This window comes from Monodelphis domestica, chromosome 3 (genome assembly GCF_027887165.1).
Source record: "Monodelphis domestica isolate mMonDom1 chromosome 3, mMonDom1.pri, whole genome shotgun sequence".
In the NCBI taxonomy this organism is placed as follows: Eukaryota; Metazoa; Chordata; class Mammalia; order Didelphimorphia; family Didelphidae; genus Monodelphis; species Monodelphis domestica.
The window spans coordinates 93,556,929-93,575,396 of NC_077229.1; the positions used below are offsets into that span (position 1 = coordinate 93,556,929).

An 18,468-nucleotide genomic window follows, 5' to 3' on the forward strand; every position below is an offset into this window, starting at 1 on the left:
GTCTTGGGAGCAGGGGAGGGGATTCTGGCCATGTCTTTTTAAGGGGAGAAGGAATTTGGCCAAGGCTTGCCTTCTTGGGAAAGCAGAAATAGTGTCTAGTCCCTTTAAGAGATTGGGGGGGAGGAAGAGAGCGGGAGTGGGGGGTGGGAGGTCCCTGGAAATTGGTAGGAGAAGGATAATGAATGGGTTAAGTGGATGGAGATAGCTCCGGGGCCTTAGAATGAGTCCTAGGTCTTTAAAAGGAGGCGGGGCGAATGCCTCTCCACTCCCACTGGTGGCCCCACCTCTTTCCAACTTTCCATTCCCGGGTTCGGTGGCACTGGGAAGGCGGGAGGCGTGACCAAATATTGGAGGCGGAGCCAGGGCGGACCGGGGTGGGGCCTGGAGGCGAAGGGCGGGGTTGCCGGGCGGGCCGGGCCGGCCGCGCGGGGCTGGGGCAGTGTCTCGGGGCAGGCGGTGGGAGCAGCATGGATTGGGGCACGGAGCTGTGGGTGAGTCTAGCCCTGGCCCCCCTTTCCTTCCATCAGCCCCTCCCACCCGTCTCCTCTCTCCCAGTACCCCCTCTCCTAGCTTTCTCCCTTTGCCCCTGCCTCAGTTCACTTCTCGCCCCCTCCTCTCCTAGGCCCCCTCCGGATTAGTTCTCTTCCAGGCCCCCTCCCAATTCTCTTCCACTTCTTCCCTCTTCCTCACCAAGTCTTCCTCCAGTTCTCCCTCAATTCTCTCCTACTTCTCCCCTCTGTCTTTCCCCACCCATCTATTCTAGTAGCACCGCCACTAAGTTCATTTTCAATCTCTTTTCCCCTAACTCTCCATGTAGTTTTCTCCCGCTTTGATTTCAGTTTCTCTTTTCTCGAGGCTTCCTTCACTCCTCTCTCTGCGAGGGACTTCTCTCCTGCCCGTCTTCCAGGCCTCCTCAGCTCTCCAGTTTGCTCCTTGTTCCCCATCTACTGCTCTTCCATTCTCCCCATGTCCTTTGCCTAGACCCTTCCACTGGTCTCTGCTGTTCCCTCTCCCAGGCTTTTCCATCCTTCCAACCCCTCAATTTTCTCATACAGTTGCCTCCTCTCACATTCCCTGTCCCATTTGCCCCCTTTCCTCAGTTTTCCCCATCCCAGTACCCTCCTCTTGTCCCCATTTCCATCCCATCTCTAATTTCCTCCCCACTGTGCTTGGAGTCCTGCCTTTTGTCACTGGCCTCTCTTCTCCGTCCCCTTTTGAACTATAGGGTCGAAGTGTGGCTGAGAGAGCTGGGAGAATGGGGCAAGGAGCTCCCTTTCCCCCGTGCTGACCTAGCTGACCTCAACAGAAGTTATTTATGCTGCCTTTCCAAAGGGCCTTTTGCCAGTCGGACCCTGCTCCTCTTGCCCCACCCACACAGCAGCCTGAGATCTGAGAGGTCATATACCTCTGAGTCTGAGCCTAGAGGCCAGATTCTTGGAAGTCCTGTAGGGAACCCTCTCCTTCCGATCCATATACCCGCTCTCCAGAGCCCTGGAATCAGACCTGGCCAGACCTGATGGAGAGGGCAGACCCGGGCATAGAGAACCAAAGTGTTTCCTAGTGGTCAGGGTAGGGCACTCTGCAGCTGATCCTTGATATTCAGTGGGGGGGGGAGGTTGTCACTAGTGACCCCTCCCTTGGCTTGGGCTACTGTGTTTACATCCCTTGCTCTCCTCCCCCCCCAACAGGAAGTGGATTTCCTTCCCACCCAGCCTAATGCCTGGGCCAGGGATCCTAGCCCTCCCCCCACTCCCCCCAAAAGGCCCAGTCCTTAGACTGCCTGGGTCCCCTCCCCTGGCTGGGCCTCAGGCCCTCCTCTCCCTGTTTTGTTTTTCTTTACCCCTGGCCCTCTGGCCCTCTGTCTCTTTCCCTCTCCCTCTCCCTGGCAAACCAGTTTGTCCTCGATGGATGTCTCATAGTTTGGCTCTGTTCAGCATGGACCTCTGGGAGGGCTTGTAATCTAGGGCTGGAAGAAAGATTCCTCCTCCCACCCCCAAATGCCTAGCTCTGGTTCTGGCTCATCCCCTGCCCTTCGTGACCCTCTGACTTTGGGAGCTCCTGGAATAGTGTGCCTGTGGGGTGGGGAGAACACACTGACTTCATGGACTCGGCCTCTGGGCTCAGCCAGGGGGGCTGGCAAGCAGCAAGTGTGTCTGAGTTGCTGAGGCCTTCTTTTGGACAAAGACTTGATTTCTGGTGGGTCTGGACCTTTCCTGGTCTCAGTTTCTCAACCTACATTTTTGGGCCAGGAATAGATTGAGCTGAGGCCTAGGGTGCAGTGGGGGCCCTGGAACGGGGGTCATTCCCTGGGAATGGAGTTTGTCTTGCCAGAAGAGGGAGGTGGGTGTGGAAAGCTGGAATAGGTCACCTATTTTGAGCTCCCTGACCAGGTCAGGTCCCTTCTTATCTTACTGGGTCTCTGGGTCTCTGCCCGGGGGCAGCTGGTTCAGTACGAGCCAGGGGGTGGGGTGGAATGGTAAGCAGACATCTACCAGGTGGTTGTAGGACTCAGGATTTCCCCTAGGCTCCAGTCTGGTTCCCCAACTCCTTCAGCCATATTGTCCTGAGAAAGCACTGACACTTCTTCCAGTGCCTAGGAGATCATTCCCTCCCTGTTCTCTTTTAGGGGATGGGGGCCTCCTCCCTCATCCTGGCTGGGCTTAATCCATTTATTGGGCTCTAAAGGAGCTGAGACTGATAAAATCCCTAGGAGGGAGGAGACATGGAAGATTGTTTGACTGGATACTGTTGGGGGTCATCGTGGTGGTGCCCTGCCTTCTTTTAGACTCCAGGTCTTCTTCTGTGAAGGGGGAGGGGGCAGAGAGGCTGAGGACTTTGGGGAAGGAGCACAATTGGCCCCAGAAGTCTTAACCTCTCTTAATGGTCTCAGAAGTTTAACCTCTCTTTATCCCCTTTCTCCTTTCTTGGCTGCTGGGAGTTCCCACCCCCAGGGGCCTGGAAAACCCAGGTCCCTCTAGAAATCCCCAGGAATCACAGGGTAAAGGAGCTAAAAGGGTCAAGCCAGTCACCAAAGACAGGGGCTGGGAAGTGGGAAGGGAACCATGAGAGAGGAGGGGACATTCTCCCTGGGAGGAGAGACCCCAGGAAGAAATGGCTACACCAATTTCTTGTCATTTTCCGAAGCCTGACTCAGCTGAGGAAGGGCAGGGAGACAGGTGAAGAAGGGAGTATTAAAATGTGGGAACTGGGTGAGATCTTAGGCACCCTCAAGTCTAACCTCATCTTACAGATGAGGAAACCGAGGTCCTGAGGAAGCCAGGAGCTTCACCAAAGTCACAGAGCTGGGAGATGGCAGAGCAGGGAACAGCAGAACCCAGACAGCTCTTTTAACTTCAAATACTATGTGGGGCTGCCCAATGGATCCTTTCAGTGCTGTTGGGGGATGGGGTAAGGAATCTGTGAGGATGAGCCGAAGGTACTTTGATGTTGTATATGGGGGCTGGGAGAGGGAGAGAAAGGAGGGTTCAGAAATACTTGGGACTTTAGGGAGAATATTCTGTGACTCAGGGGGAAACTGAGTCAGTGAGTTGGGCTTAAGATAGGACCTCTGCTGAAAACCTTGAGGGGGTCGCCTGGATCGAAGGAGGGAGGGGAAGAGAGACAGAGACAGAGAAAAGGGGAGAGAGAGACAGGGAGAGAGAGAGAATATTTTCCTTGTGTGGGGAGAGGGCAGTCGTGAGTTTTCTTCCTTTTGACTTCCTTAGGATTCCCCCCCCCCCCAGGTAATTAGGGAAGGGTAAGAGTTCATAAGTTTTAGAGTAGCCCTTTTATGGGAGACAGAGACCCCAAAAAATTAGGTGACAGGCCCAAGGTCAGACAAGGAATTAGGAGAACCAGGATTGTAGACCATCCTCTGATTCCTGCTGGCCCACATGGGCCCAAAGCTGTAGCATTCCTGGGTCCCTCATGGACCAAACTAAGGCCTATTTAAACTGCACAATTCCGGGTGCCTTCTGAGAAGGGAATTCAGGAACCCCTGATCCCAGGCCCTGGGGGCTGGGGGGTTAAGTACTATTGGCCCATGGGGCAGCGCCCGCCCCTTGCCTGCCAGTAACACTGCCCCCCTCTCTCCGTCTTTCTGTAGTGCCTGACTCACCCACTCCTGCCCGCCCAGCCGGATTTTCCGGAATGGGGGGGATTAGGGGTGTGTGTGGGGTAACCTGGCTGGAGCTGGGGCCTTAGGAGTAAGGGCCAGGGAGCAGCCAGGCTCCCCACTAATTTTGTCCCTGGGGAGAGGAGCAAAGATTCCTCGAGGCTGCGGTGGCTCCTTCTCTTCCAGACGTGCCCTGACAAACCCTCAGGATCTAGATGCTGCATGGGCACTCCCCCCACTCTTCCGGCTCAGGGACCCTGCTGGGGGGCCACAGCCCGGCTGCCCGGGGCTTCTCTTTTCTGAGGCCCCTCCTCCAGAAGGGTTAGGACTGTTTTCCCGGCCACTCCCAGTCCAGTCTGTCCGGGGTGGGGCTTTTGACAGCTACACCCATGGAGGGGGGTGGCGCTGGAGAGAGGATTGGAGCAGGGAGCCTGGTCTCCCCGAGCCTCTCTGAGGTCATAGGATTGGAGAAGGCTGGAGCTGGAAGGGACACTCGATTCCTCCTTTTCCAGAGAAGGGAGGGGAGCCCCGAGAAGGGAAGAAGCTGGTCTCCAGCCCCCTCCCTCCCCTTTCTCTCCCCACATTTCCTGCTCTCCTTCAGGACCAGTTTGAGGTGATTGAACGCCATACACAATGGGGCCTGGACCTGTTAGACAAGTATGTGAAGTTTGTGAAGGAACGGACAGAAGTGGAGCAGAGCTACGCCAAGCAGCTCAGGTGGGCTCCCCTCTGGGGGGGGCTGTCAGGCTCAGGAGGGCGGCGATGGGAGGCTCACTCTGGGGGGCTGTCAGGCCTCGGATGCTGGGAGGGACTTTGGGACCGGCCTTCTTGGGGTCCTTGTTTGGGGGGACGAGCGGAGCTTCAGGGTTCTTCTCTTCCTTTCTCTCCTTCCTGCCTCCCTGATAGGAGCCTGGTGAAAAAATACCTTCCCAAGAGATCGACAAAGGATGACCCTGAATCCAAGTGAGAAGGGGGAGTACGGCTGGGATGCAGGAGTCGGTGTGCTTCTGCTCTCTTGCTAAGTGTGACCCCCCAACCCTGTCCCTGTCCCCCCCCCCCCCCAGGTTCAGCCAGCAGCAGTCCTTCATGCAGGTTTTACAGGAGCTCAATGACTTTGCGGGCCAGCGGGAGCTGGTGGCCGAGAACCTGACGGTGCAAGTGTGTCTGGAGCTGGCCAAGTATTCACAAGACATAAAGCAGGAGCGGAAGATGGTGAGGACTCCCCCAAACCGGGGTCTTCCTGCTGCTTCCCCCACCCCCCATCCCAGCAGGGCCCCATTTCTCTTGGCCAAGACAGCGAATCAGCTGGTGCCCTAGCTGTTCCTGCCTCAGTTTCTCCCGGACCCTCATTTCTAAGCACTCCCCCCCCATCCCGCAGCATTTCCAGGAGGGCCGGCGTGCACAGCAGCAGCTAGAGAATGGCCTCAAGCAGCTGGAGAATGTGAGTACCAAGAAGGACCGAGAGTGGAGGGTTGAATTGAGCTGCAAAGCTGCTAGTTTGGGGGCTTAGACCACTTTTTCACCGCCATGTAAATCCCGGCAGTATTAAGTTAGAAAAGCCAGGGCTTGGCAGGGTTTCTTGCCCCAGCTCTCTTACTCAGCTCTCTTTTTGATCATGAGTCCTTTCACTTCACAGGGACTCAGTTTCCCCCTCTGTAAAATGGGAAAAGAAAGGCTCTGCCCCGCTCCCTTTCTTCTCTCTGGCCCTGGGGAATGGTGGCGCTGCAGCCAGGGGATGGGAGGCTGAGAGTCAGCCCATGGGCGGCTTCATTATCTTCGTCACCTTCCTCAGAGCAAACGGAAGTTTGAACGAGACTGTCGGGAGGCCGAGAAGGCAGCTCAGACGGCCGAGCGGCTGGACCAGGATATCAATGCCACCAAGGCGGACGTGGAGAAGGTGGGAGGAATGTGGAAACAGCCCGGTGGGAATCTGGGAGTGCAGGTGGGCCCTGAGGAGCCCAGGCCTGGGCCGTGACCCACCTGACCTTCCCCAGGCGAAGCAGCAGGCCCACGTGCGCAGCCACATGGCCGAGGAGAGCAAGAACGAATATGCAGCCCAGCTCCAGCGCTTCAACCGAGACCAGGCCCACTTCTACTTTACTGAGATGCCCCAGATCTTTGATGTGAGCAGCCCGCGTCCCTTTGGGCTCATCCCCGGAGCCTACCCAGACTCCTCTGTTTCCCCAGATTCCCCAAGTCCCTCCTCCTCCAAGCCCCGAGCATCTCTGGTCTTCTCAGCTCTCAGCCCCTTCCCCTTCCATTCCCTGTGCCCCCCAGAAGCTACAGGACATGGATGAGAGGCGGACGGCCCGGCTCGGTGCCAGCTATGGGCTTCTGTCAGAGACGGAGCTCCAGGTCATGCCTATCATTGGTAAATGCCTGGAGGGCATGAAGGTGGCTGCTGCTGCTGTGGACCCCAAGAATGTGGGTGCTGGGCCCCAGGGGTGCTGGGAGTGGGCAGAAAGGCAGCTCGGGGAGGCGGTTCCAGCGAGGGAGGGCAGGGCGAGAGCTCCTGACCCACTGCGGGACCTTGGGCCGGCTCCCTCTTCACTCTGGGCTTCAGTTTCCCCGTTTCTAAAATAGACTGATGGGCTTACTTGATCCCTGAGGTCACCTCCAGCTCAAACCCGCTCAGCCCCAAGGGCCCTTTCTGTGGTAATCTGTGAGGAGAAACTGACTGGAGCTCGTAGCCAGATCAGGGGGGTCTGGATGGCCCCGTCTTCCCTCAACGCCCCCCTCTGCCTGCCTCCAGGACTCCCAGGTGCTCATCGGCCTGCACAAATCTGGCTTCACACGCCCCGGCGATGTAGAGTTTGAGGACTTCAGCCAGCCCATGACCCGGGCCCCATCAGACAGCAGCCTTGGGGTGCCTCCCGATGGGCGCCCTGACCCACGAGGTCCAGTCAGAAACCGCCCCAAGCGCTGGCCCTTTGGAAAGAAGAATAAGGTAGGCGTTGGGCAGGCCTGGGTTGTTTGCGAGTGGGCATGATCCCTTCTGGCCCCTTCTGGATGGGGGTGGGGGGTACCACTGGCCAGCAAGCTGGAGAAATGAATGAGGGTGGGGCCTGTTGAGTCAGCCCCCCGACACCCCCTCAACCCTGAAGCCCCAGGGAGCCACCGGCCGGAACGCAGCGTCCTGGGCTGGAATCTTCCTCTTGGCTCTCATCCCAGCTGGGATTGAGAACCCCATCCCCTGGGACCTGGAGCTTCAGGGCGGGGGCAGGGGCTGACGAGGGTTCTCCGTGTGAAGTTAATGTGGGTCTTCTTGCTGTGCATGCAGCTGGCTCTTACTGAGGTTGGAGAGCGAGAGAATTTGTGAGAGAGAGAGGGAGGAGAGTTTGTGGGGGAGAGAATTTGTATGTATGAGAGAGAATTTGTGTATAGGGGAAGAGAGGGAGAGGGAGAAAAAGAGAGGGGGAGAGAGAATTTGTGTGTATGAGAGAGAATTTGTGTATAGGGGAAGAGAGGGAGAGGGAGAAAAAGAGAGGGGGAGAGAGAATTTGTGTGTATGAGAGAGAATTTGTGTATAGGGGAAGAGAGGGAGAGGGAGAAAAAGAGAGGGGGAGAGAGAATTTGTGTGTGAGAGTTTGTTAGAGAGAGAAGGAGAAGGAGGGAGGGAGAAAGAATCTGTGGGAGAGAATTTGTGTGGGAGAATTTGTGAGAGAGAAAGGGAGGAGAGTTTATGTGTGTGAGAAAGAGAGAGTTTGTTAGGGAGAGGGAGAGGGAGGGAGAAAGAATTTGTGGGAGAAAGAATTTGGGGGGGAGAGAGGGAGAGGGAGAAGGAGAGGCAAAGAGAGAGGGAGAGAGAATTTGTGTGTGTGAGAGTTTGTTAGAGAGGGAGAAAGAATTTGTGGAAAAGAGAGTTTGTTAGTGAGAAGAGTATGTGAGGGGGAGGGAGGGAGGAAGAATTTGTGGGAGAGAGAATTTGTGTGTGTGTGTGTGACAGAATTTGTGTGTGAGAGAGGGAGAATTTGTGAGAGAGAAAGGGAGGAGTTTGTGTGTGTGAGAGAGTTTGTTAGTGAGAGAGAGGGAGGGAGGGAGAAATAATTTATTGGAGAGAGAATTTATGTGGGGGGGAAGAGAGAGAGAAGAAGAGAGGGGAAGAGAGAGACAGAGGGAGAGAGCATTTGTGTGTTTGTGTGTGTGTGTGTGAGAGAGAGAGAGAGAGAGAGAGAGAGAGAGAGAGAGAGAGAGAGAGAGAGAGAGAGAGAGAGAGAGAGAGTGAGTTGTGGGCAGAAGTGGCTGGCAGGGGAAGCCGCTATTCCTCTCTTCCATCTCTTGGATCCTGGGGATATGGCTTCATCTGGGAGGTCTGGGGCCAAACTCTCTTTCCATGCTGACCTGGCTTCCAGGCCTTCCCCTGTTGCTCAGGCCAGGCCCCCCAATGCTACCTCTCTGGTTTTCCTGCCTCTGTGACCTTAGCCCTAGGCCACTGAGGGTGACCTTTGACCCCATAGGCTTTCCTCTTTGACCTGCCACCTTTTGCCTGTCCTGGATTTGCTTCTCCTGCATGTTGATGAGGGAAGACAAGGCCTGAGATGTGGGGGCTGGACTAGGGGAGAGCAGGGTCTTTGGTGCTTGACCCAGGCTGATGGTGCGTCGAGGCTTAGTAACCAGCGGAGGGTGTTCTGGCCCTCCTGGGAGTTCACAGCCTTGTCTTCCTCCCCCACCCCCACCCCCCTTCGCTTCATATTTTATGTTGCTGTCTGGAACGTGCATGCTTTGTGTCCCTGTGTGTGTGTGTGTCCCAGTTTTCTTACCGTTTTTTTCTCCATTTGTGTTTCCTTTTTTTCCTTTTTTGTGTGTCTGTTCATCCATCCCTGCTCTTGACCAACCCACCCTATCCCCCATCCCCTGCCCCTGCCTGTAGCTGCCCCCCCCACCCCTGTCCCCCCTGGGGGGCCCCCCTCCCTCGGCGTACGCCAATGGACCCCCATCCCCTCGCTTCGGCCGGGACCCCCTGGCCTTACTGAGTGAGATCAGTAAGTCAGTCAAGCCCCGGATAGCCTCCTTCCGCAGCCTCCGAAGTCGAGGGGTAAGTGGGCCCTTGCCCCTGGGGAGGGGCCTCGAGGTGCTGAGGCAGTGACCCCCTACTGGCAAGGGGAGGAGTGGGTCAAGACTGATTGGGTGCCAGGCAGTTCCACCCCGATCACCTTCCTCCTCTCCCTTTCACCCCCCTCTTCCCACTTAGGGTCTCACTAGGAGGGGTTGGGGCTGGGGGGCAGGTACTCCCCCACCTGCCACCTGGCCTTGCTCCTTGGGCTGAGGCCTGGGTCAGGGAAGGCTGGGGAGGGGGAGAGCTCGGCCTTCCTGAGGCCGGGGGAAGGCTGAAGCTCCCTCGTCTGTCTTCTTAGACAGTGGCCACAGAGGATTTCAGCCACCTGCCCCCTGAGCAGCGAAGAAAAAAGTTGAAGCAGCAATTGGAAGAGCGAGGACGGGAGTTACAGAAAGAGATTGATCAGAGGTGAACAGTGGGGCAAGTCTGGGGGGCTTGGAAGGGCTGGCTGAGGCCACGGAGGCCCAACTTGCCATTTCCCAGAGGCTCCGGGAAGGGGGGCCCAGGGCGGCTGCGTTCAGTGACCTGACCGAGGTTGGGCCAGTGGCCGGCCCCGGTGCTTCCCCTTCCCCCTGCCCATGGCCCGGTCTGAGTGGCCGTCCTGGGAGGGCTCAGACATGCTCTGCTTGGCCTCAATAAGAACTTGGATCGGCGGGAGGGAAGATACAGCCAGGTGGCTGATGTCCTGTGCGCTTGGGCTGGAGGACGCAGCCCCGGTTTGGGCTGGACCGGGGGGCCTCTGAGGACCCTGGTGGGATTGTGGGACTGCCGGAGGGGGGAGAGCCGGCAGACCAGGAACCTCCTTCCCCCGCGCTCCAGGGAGGCCCTAAAGAAGATGAAGGATGTTTACGAGAAGACGCCGCAGATGGGTGACCCTGCCAGCCTGGAGCCCCGCATCTCTGAGACGCTGGGCAACATCGAGCGGCTCAAGCTGGAGGTGCAGAAGTACGAGGTGAGCTCCGTCCCTTGGCCCGGCTGAGCCACCGGGGAGGGGGGTGGCGCCATCATGGCCTAGGCGAGCAGTGACCTTCGGAAACCTCCCTGCCTGCTTTGGGGGGATGAGGCAGGAGGGGTCCCTGGCCAGCCAGACCCTCCCAACCACTGCTCTCCTGCTCCTAGATGTGGCTGGCCGAGGCGGAGAACAGAGTTCTGGGGAACCGAGGTGACAGCCTGGGGCGGCATGGGCGTCCCCCCGAGCCCCCCACAGTGGCTCCCCCAGACACAAACAACTGTGCTTCTGACAAGGAGAGGTGAGGGGCAGGATGGGGGCAACTAGGAAAGGGTGGGGGGGATGGAGAAGACCCTGGGGAAAAGGGGAGAGGGACAGACAGAAGCCCTGGGCAGATGGGTTGGGAGGCAAGAGTGGGGGCAGAGGGAAGGCTGTGGTGGAGCTGGCCCGGTGGAGGGAATGTTCACTTCTGACTGGCCTGTCCCCAGCCCAGAGGCTCCCCCCTCGGATGAGGGGACGGACACTTCCATCTACACAGAGTTTGAGGAGGACTTTGAGGAGGAGCCAGCCTTCCCCATTGGTCACTGTGTCGCTGTCTACCAGTTTGAAGGTGAGAAGGAAGTAGGGAAACGGGCAGGAAGCTCTAGGCAGGCTTGCAATCTGGCCTCTTTACTTGGTGGAGGGCCCTGGGCCTCCTCGGCAGACCAGCCTCGTGCATTTTCATTAAGACTCACACTGCATGCCCACTGGCATGGAGGGAGCCCTGGCTTTGGACTCTTGTACCTGGGTTTAGACTCTGGACTGCCATTTGGTACCGGTGACCCTGAGCGAGTACTTTCTAGGCTTCATCTATTTTTTTAAACCCTTACCTTCCGTCTTGGAGTCAATACTGTGTATTGGCTCCAAGGCAGAAGAGTGGTAAGGGCTAGGCAATGGGGGTCAAGTGACTTGCCCAGGGTCACACAGCTGGGAAGTGTCTGAGGCCAGATTTGAACCTAGGACCTCCCGTCTCTAGGCCTGGCTCTCCATCCACTGAGCTATTTAGCTGCCCTGACTCATTTAAAACAAACAAGCAAAACAACTCTTCAGATCCCTTTCAGCTCCAAATTCTGTGACCCTCTGGCCTGTGTGAGTCAGTACTAGCACAGGGTGCATCTGAGAATGTCTGCAGGTGGGTGGGGTGGGGTGGGGGATCCTGGCCCCCCTCCTCAGTCTCCCTCATGTGTCCCTATTACCCACATCAGGGTCCAGCGAGGGCACCATCTCCATGGAGGAAGGCGAGGATTTGTGCCTAATGGAGGAGGATAAAGGAGACGGGTGGACGAGGGTCCGGCGGAAACAGGGAGGCGAGGGCTACGTGCCCACCTCCTACCTCCGAGTCACCCCCAGCTGAGCCCCCCTGCCATCCCCTGGGGCAGGGGATCCCTGAATGGAGAGTCTGCCCTGCCCCCTCCTTTCCTCCTCGGGCCTGGCTATTGCTGCTTTAGGACCCTGCCCAGGGGGCCAGGAGTGGGGCTGGGCCTGGCTGCCCCTCACTCCACACCATATATGCACTTTATTTCTGGGGTGGCCTGGGCTCCCGCTCCCCACACGCTCCTCAGCCCAGAGTTCTGGCTGGGGCCTGGGTAACCTCTGCTGCCGGGCCCAGCCCCACTGTGCCTCCTACACTCGATGTAAATACTTGTGCTCTGGCAAGTGCAGTTTTTTTTTTAAAACAACAAAACAAAAACTTGTATAAATGGACTGTGTGCGGCCCCTGACTCGGAGCTTTATTTAGGGCTTGGGGGGCGGCCTGTGTCCCTGGACCCTTCCCGAGCCCGCTGTGCTCTTGCCCAGGGACCTCACCCACCTGTTGGGGGGTGAGGGAGGTCCTGCCCCGGCCCCGGGAGGAACCCTGGAGGAGGAGGAGGAGGTGGGCATCACAAAGGCCTCCTCTGTCCCTTCCAGCTCCCCATGCAGCTGGCCCCAGAAGGCAGCTTCGGGCTGCTCCATGGAAGCCTGGGCCTTTTGGCCACTCCTTTTTTGGGGACTGAAGCAGACTCGGGGGGAAGCCGGCCAGTTTCTCCACCGATCCGATGGGTGACTTGTGGGAAGGGCTCTTCACCTCCTGAATAAGAGAGCTTATCCCAGGGGGCGGCAGGAGGGAGGTAGACTTCCTAGCAATATCCGGTTCTGAGGGAAGAGCTGGGAGGGCTGGGAAGATGCTGCAAGAGCAGCGGATCTCAGCTCCGCAGGAGGAACAATGTCTGTGAGGTAGCGAGAGGCCGACGTCACGGCCTGGTCCCAGCAAAGGAGAGGAGGCAGACCTGGGCAGGAGGGCTCAGAGGTGCCTGCTCCCACAGCCCTGCTTCTCTAGGGGGGCAGCGGGGCAAGGTCAGAACTCTCCTGGCCCAGCCTGGGGACGAGGGGCAGACACACCTCCCTGGGCCTTCCCTCCGACCGAGGAGGCTCGTGGCCGGACAGGGGGCAGTTCTGGCCAGCTAAGATGAATGGTCAGCTCTCAGGCTCCAGCCTCCAGGAGAGCGCATTGAGGATGAGGTGGAACTTCTTGTGACGTTCTGCCTGTGTAGCTCCAGCTCCTCGGCTGCCCCAGAGGAGTCTCAGGGCAAACTCAGTCTGGAAGGCTTCGCAAAGTTCTGGGGTGGGCTGGAAACCTGGGTGGGGGGAAGGGAAAAGAGCCCAGGGTGAGGTCAAGAGATGGGGCCGGGAGGGGGGATCCTTTTGGGGGCAGGGGCGGGGCAGAGCTCACCCTTCAGTCGGGCCCTGGCAGCCTCTCGGTAGTGGGAGGCGTGGCTGGCCATGGTCCGGGCTCCCTGCAGCGTCCGAAGCAGCCGCTCACAGCTCTCCTCATGGGACCCCCACAGCTGGGCCCCCTCCAGCAGCTGGGTCACGGGCATTATGTGAGGCACGGCCACCTCCCCCGGCAGCCCGATTTCTGCGATGAGAGGAAGGGCTCTGCCGGAGCCTCCTGGGTTTAAATCCCAGCTCCAGCATCGCCTGACCCCAGGCCCTTGGGCAAGTCACCCGCTTGCCGCATCTGTACACTGAGGGATGAGAGGTTCCCTGCTTCCAGGTCTAAAATGCCACCCTCCCATCACTGCTGCCAGGCAGAGGCCAGCCTCCCACTTACCGGCCCCTTCATCCAGGGCTCGGACAAAGGGCTTGAGCTCCTTCTCGAAAGCCAGCGCGGCCTCTGTGTGGTTCTGCCGGAGGAGGCGCCACGTCCTTTCCAGCCGGGTGATCTGGGGAGAGCCGGCACGCTTAGCCCCCGAACAGACGGGAGCCCGGATCCCTTCCCCGTTCTTCACCTTACCTGAGGCAGTTGCAGGGCAGTCATCACCGATGACAGAGCAAACAGGTCTGCACCCCCGGGGGCTCGAAGGGCCAGTGCCAGCTGGATAAGGCCGAGCAAGGTGGCCACTCGTTCTGCCACGGGCCCTGAGCATCCCACCACAGCTGTGGCGGCAGCCAGGGCCAAGGCCTCATGCCTGGGGGAGTTTTGGGGGTCAGTGAGAAGATAAGGGGGTCAGAGATACGGAGGAAGGGTGTGGAAGGCCTAGGAATGGGGCGTGGGGGGTCTGAGAAGCAGTGAGGTTAAAGGTGTAAGGGGGACTAGGTGGGGGGGAAGACAGGCGGGGAGCTGAAAGGGACTTTGGGGAGGTGCCAAGGTTTTGAAGGCAGAACCATAAATTAGCAGCAGGTCCAGTGGGGTACCCCAATGTATGTGTAAGGTCACGATTATAAAATAAAACCCATGTGTTATGGATGGCTTGTTTTTGCACAGAGCTCCTATTTTACCTACGTCTTGCCACGAGCCCTTCCACACTCTTCAATTTTTTCCCCTGTGTTGAAAGGCTAGTGCTGTTAGCACCCCCTTCAAATGTTAGCATTCTGGGGCAAAAGCCTCATTGTCTCAGCCTTCTGTCCCTAGCACAGGCTTGGAGGGAAGCACTGAGTTTCGAGGCTTGTGAGGGTGGCACGGCCACCCTGTGATGTTCCCCTGGGGGAGACAGGGGCAGGGTTAGGGCTGGAACATGGGGTTCACCTCTCCAACAGGTTAAGCCGAAGTTGATGACCATGAGGCAGAGTGAGGAGCTCCAGACCCGAATGGACGCCCATTGCCTGGCGCTGAGTCCGTGTCACCCCCAGAACCTGGGCCGCCTGGGAGGAGAGGGGTGGTGAGCCCAGGGGAAGCTGCCTTTGGACCACCCAGCTCCCTGGGGTATCTCGGCCGTGATGCTGCCAGGTTCTGGGCCTGCTGACCTGGCAATCGGTCAGGAGCAGGTGTTGGGCCACAGTGCCCACATCATGCTGCAGGAACAGGGCACGAAGGGTCCTCAGGGCGCTGGGCTCCAAGGGCCGGTTCTCAGGGCCCAGCAAGCAGGAAGAGAAGGCTTGGGGCTGAAGGGCAGGGGTAGCTCCTCCTTGGGGCCTCACGAAATCTTCAGCCTCTTCTTGCTCCCACTCCTCCCACCAAGGGGCCTCCTGTGGACCTTCTTTGTTGCTGAGCTGTCCATTCTGCCCCTCTCTGGGCATAGTTTCTTCCCCAGGCCAGGCCTCTGTCTTGTGCTCAGTCTCCTGTCTGTCCCTGGGTCCGTGTCTGGCTGCCTCCCTGGTCCCAGGTTTCCCGTCATCACCTCCCTTCCTCTGGAAATGGAGGATCTCTTGGGGCAACAACTCACAGGAGGTGGGAGTCCCAGGACACTCGGGCAATAGTACAGAGGGTGCACGTGGAGGTTTCAGTGGCCCCTTGGGATGCAGCTGCCCATCTGAGCCCCATTGGGGGGTACCTATGCTCAGTTCCTGGGCCCTGCGCAGTACAGGGTCACTGCCAGTACGGAAAAGGGGGGAAGCAGGAGGCACCATTTTGGCCATGTGAGGGTCATCTGGTGAACCTGAGAGACAGAGAGATAACAAGGGGACAGACTTAGGGGTTGGAGACAAGGCAGAGATGGGGAAGGAGCAAGAAGGGCCCAGAAAGAAGAAAGACCACAGTCCAGATCCTCCAAGTTCCCCAACTTACCTGGTCCTTTGCTCCCCTTAGGAGGGCCTCCCCTGTGTCTCAAGGTGTCTAGGCTGGGTTGGCTTCCACTGAGCTCCTTGGTCCTAGTGGACAATTCAATTCAAGAAACATTGACATAGGTCATTTTGCCCAAGGCATTGTGCTAAGTAGAGGCAGGGGGACCAGTCCTTGCCCTCAAAGAACTTCGATTCTATTGAAGGGTGGGGGTGCACAGATAAGTAAATGCCAAAGACATACAAAGTAATTTGGGGTTGGGGGAGACTTCCATGAAAGCTGGGAGATCAGGAAAGGCCTCTCCTACTTGAGTTGTATGTTCCCTAGCCACAGGTGGGAAGGTTCAAGACTGGGGAGAGCTGGATACGGCAAGGACCTGGAAGTGGGAGATGGGAGCATGAGGCAGGGTTTTCCTTCTCTCTGTCTCTGCCTCTGGAGGCAGGGAGCCCCCAGGCCCATTTGCCCCCCCCTTGGGGTCTGTCCATATGAATGTTAGCAGCTCATGTTCCTGGGGTTCATTAAGACTTCCCCACGATTCCATGGGCAGACAGTACAAAACAGCAATCTCTTGACTCAGTCCAGGGCACTTTCTACCTTACCCGGCTGCCCTGGATCTCTTCCTCCCATTCTGTTCCCCCTCTCCTTCCCTGCTGGGTAGAGGGAATACTGATCCCTGAGCTTCTGCCTCCTTCAGAGCCACCAAGCCCTACATCAAGAATGGAGATCCCTCTTCTTTTCCAAGGGCTCTTCAAGCAATGGCCAACAGGAAGGGAAGGGGACGAATGCCATGACTAGGCTCTTCCAGCCTTCTTCCCCATCCCTCGGCCCCAGTATCACTGTATCTTCCCATACCTGAGCAGCCCCTTATGGACTTGGCGAGTACCATCGCTGCAGCCATCCCCACTCAGGCTCCGCCGGTGGCGGGGCTTGCCAAAGGTCGTAGGACGTGGAGGTCCATGGCGGGCCACAGGGCGAGAAGCCACGGCCCCTGAGGCCTGGGATAACGGGCGCTGTGTAGCCACATAACACTTTACCAGGGCAGGCAGGCTGGGGAAGCGCTCATCCTCCAGCTGGAAGAGGGCACGAGAGGGCCTTCCGGGCCGTGGGCGCAGCTGGATGCGCACCACGTCAAAGTGGAGGGGTTGACCACCCCAGCAGCAGGACAGCACCAGGGGGCTTGAGTCCAAGACTAAGGTGGAAGGGGAGGCCCATACCAGGAAGTCCCCATCCTTCAGCAGCAGGGCTTCTGCCTCCTAGGGATGGGAAAGGCAAGATTGGCAGGGGGCCGAAGCTCAGAACTTACAGCATCCTAGGCGGTCAGGCTCGGTGGTGGCTGGGTGGCTCAGTGATGGGGGTGGGGGGAAAGAAGGCAAGGATGGCAATGACTGGAAGTCCTGAGAGTCTGGAGTGAATGGGCTGGGGGTTCCTTCTTTTAAAAAGGGGGAGCAGGGTAGGGGGATGGGGCACTGGAACATCAGCTTTCTGAAATCCAGGAGGGAGAGGAGACCTCAAATTGGAGGCCAGATGTCTGGTGAATCCCTTCTAGGCCAAATCTGGCTTTCCTAAGGGACACTGGGAGGCTAAGCTTGGGTGTTGGGTACCAAGAATAGGAGGTGTCTCCACCAGGGGGTGCTCTGGGGTTACCTTTTGGGACAGCCTTCCATGGTACCAGGTCTGGTCAACCAACTCTTTATCAGGGTCCAGAGACTCCCCGACCTTTTCCATTGGCAGCTCCAGGCCCCTACTTGGAAAACACAGAGTAGGGGATGGGGAATCGTTGAGGGGGATATCATCTGGACTGGGAGCCAAGAGACCTGGATTCTACTGATGGCTCTGCCCCTGACTTGGCTGCATCACCTTGGACAAGTCCCTTCCCTTCTAAGGATCTCCATCCCTTCATCTGTAAAAAGCCAGGCCATGCCAAGGGGGAAGCACAAGCAGTAATCAACATATTCTGGAGCTGGAAAGACTGTTTAGAGAATAACAATGTCCAAAAGTTTACAAAGTGATTTCCCTGCAATTGAGGCAGTAAGAGTGTGGATGAGACCTTGGGACATAGGATGCCAGAACTGGAAAGGGAATATGAGGATGGAGAATATCAAATGCCAGAGCACAGAGGGACTTTAAGAGCTAGGTGGGGTAGTGGATAGAGGGCCAGACTTTGAGTCAGGAAGACCTGAGTTCAAATTCAACCTCAGGCAGTGTCTAGCTGTGTGACCTTGGGCAAGTCACTTAACCTCTGCCTTGCTTCAGTTTCCTTAACTGTAAAATGGAAATAACCCTTCCCAGAGCTGTGAGCCTTGAAGGAGGAGACAGAAGGGGGCTTAATAAATGTTATTTCCTTCCTTCCTCATTTACTGAGGTTCGGATGGGGGGTATTACTTGTCTGGGGTCACACAGTGAGTTATGCTGATTTCGGATAGAACTCAGGACTCCATTCCCAATCACGTTGGAGAAGAGAATACAATTTGCAGGGAAGGAATGAGGGGAATGGCGTAAGGCAAGAGGGGTTTCCTAGTATTTCTCCCGTGCCTGAGGAGTGGGGAGAATTCAGGACCTCAGGGCGTGGAGTTAGGGTTGTGGCTCTACCTGGGATTCCAGCGGCCTGAGTCAAAGGGGGTGGGGGTGGCCAGAAGCAGAAGGAAGTTCCGGGGACAGAAAAGGAGGAAGGGACTCGATTCCGAGCCCTTTCTCCTAAACCAAGACCCCCAAACCTCGGCATTCCCCCAAACTCCAACCTTCAGAAACATCCAAGGGGCGGGAGAGGAGGGGGAGTCGGGGACGGGCAGAGGATTCTTCAGTGACTCGGGGTGAGCTTGAGAAGGGGGTGTCTCCAGCCGTACGTGTAGCCCGATCACCCGGACCCCGCAGGTGCATGGTCGGGCACCCTCAGCACTCCACCCCCCAACCTCAGCCTATAACCCTCCGAACTCACCCGGAAGGCTGTAAGTCAAGCGCGGCAGGTAGCTACCACTCCGAGACTCAGCCCCTCCCTGCCGCGCAGCTCAGCGCACCTGGCCCGGCCCCACCCCTCCCCAATGTGGCCCCGCCCCCCGGGGAGCCCGTCGCCCGCGGCTGCCAGGAATCGCCTCGCCACACCCCCTCGATTTCCTCCAAAGAGCAAGTGGCCTCGGAGGGGCGGGGCCCTGGGCGGGGCCACCTAGAGTCCTCGCGGAAGGTTTTTTCTGGGCAGTGACTATAGGCATGCGTCAGGGAATGGATCCCAGGTGAATGCCCCGACTGTGGTGGTGGGCTGGGACACCGAGGAGCTGCGTGGTGAAGCAGAATGAGCACCGATTTAAAATCAGAAGATGTGGGCTCCATTTCCACTT

General features: G+C 57.8%; 2 protein-coding genes across 4 annotated transcripts; one reads left to right on the forward strand and one right to left on the reverse strand.

Annotated features, from left to right (window-relative positions):
- The first annotated feature begins 386 nt into the window (after positions 1-386).
- TRIP10 (thyroid hormone receptor interactor 10) lies at positions 387-11,879 on the forward strand. Of its 2 annotated transcripts, XM_007489039.3 has the most exons (15): positions 387-491; positions 4,716-4,831; positions 5,021-5,077; positions 5,179-5,326; positions 5,493-5,555; positions 5,907-6,011; positions 6,109-6,237; positions 6,392-6,538; positions 6,867-7,061; positions 8,985-9,149; positions 9,469-9,578; positions 9,990-10,122; positions 10,290-10,420; positions 10,608-10,729; positions 11,364-11,879. In XM_007489039.3, exons 1-15 carry the CDS (start codon positions 468-470, stop codon positions 11,510-11,512), a joined length of 1,794 nt encoding a protein of 597 aa, XP_007489101.1. In that variant the 5' UTR covers positions 387-467; the 3' UTR covers positions 11,513-11,879. The 2 variants fall into 2 exon arrangements, with proteins under 2 accessions (XP_007489101.1, XP_001376917.1); XM_001376880.4 differs by lacking the exon at positions 8,985-9,149.
- A 151-nt stretch (positions 11,880-12,030) lies between these two features.
- On the reverse strand, positions 12,031-18,161 carry SH2D3A (SH2 domain containing 3A). Of its 2 annotated transcripts, XM_056822573.1 has the most exons (10): positions 18,072-18,161; positions 16,781-16,880; positions 15,989-16,389; positions 15,143-15,225; positions 14,383-15,014; positions 14,165-14,280; positions 13,433-13,607; positions 13,250-13,361; positions 12,869-13,054; positions 12,031-12,773 (listed from the first exon to the last, which is right to left on the reverse strand). In XM_056822573.1, exons 2-10 carry the CDS (start codon positions 16,859-16,861, stop codon positions 12,613-12,615), a joined length of 1,947 nt encoding a protein of 648 aa, XP_056678551.1. In that variant the 5' UTR covers positions 16,862-16,880; positions 18,072-18,161; the 3' UTR covers positions 12,031-12,612. The 2 variants fall into 2 exon arrangements, with proteins under 2 accessions (XP_056678551.1, XP_007489100.1); XM_007489038.3 differs by lacking the exon at positions 18,072-18,161 and having other exon boundaries at positions 16,781-17,992.
- Between the last annotated feature and the right edge of the window lie 307 nt (positions 18,162-18,468).

Coding starts and splice junctions, on each gene's coding strand:
- TRIP10 (XM_007489039.3), top strand. CDS start 468: ATGGATTGGGGCACGGAGCTGTGG. Junction 5,078..5,178: donor AAGGATGACCCTGAATCCAA/GTGAGAAGGGGG, acceptor CCCCCCCCCCAG/GTTCAGCCAGCAGCAGTCCT. Junction 5,556..5,906: donor GCCTCAAGCAGCTGGAGAAT/GTGAGTACCAAG, acceptor CACCTTCCTCAG/AGCAAACGGAAGTTTGAACG.
- SH2D3A (XM_056822573.1), bottom strand. CDS start 16,861: ATGGAAAAGGTCGGGGAGTCTCTGGACCCTGATAAAGAGTTGGTTGAC. Junction 15,226..15,988: donor GTCCATAAGGGGCTGCTCAG/GTATGGGAAGAT, acceptor ATTGTCCACTAG/GACCAAGGAGCTCAGTGGAA. Junction 12,774..12,868: donor TGCCAGGGCCCGACTGAAGG/GTGAGCTCTGCC, acceptor CCCCCCACCCAG/GTTTCCAGCCCACCCCAGAA.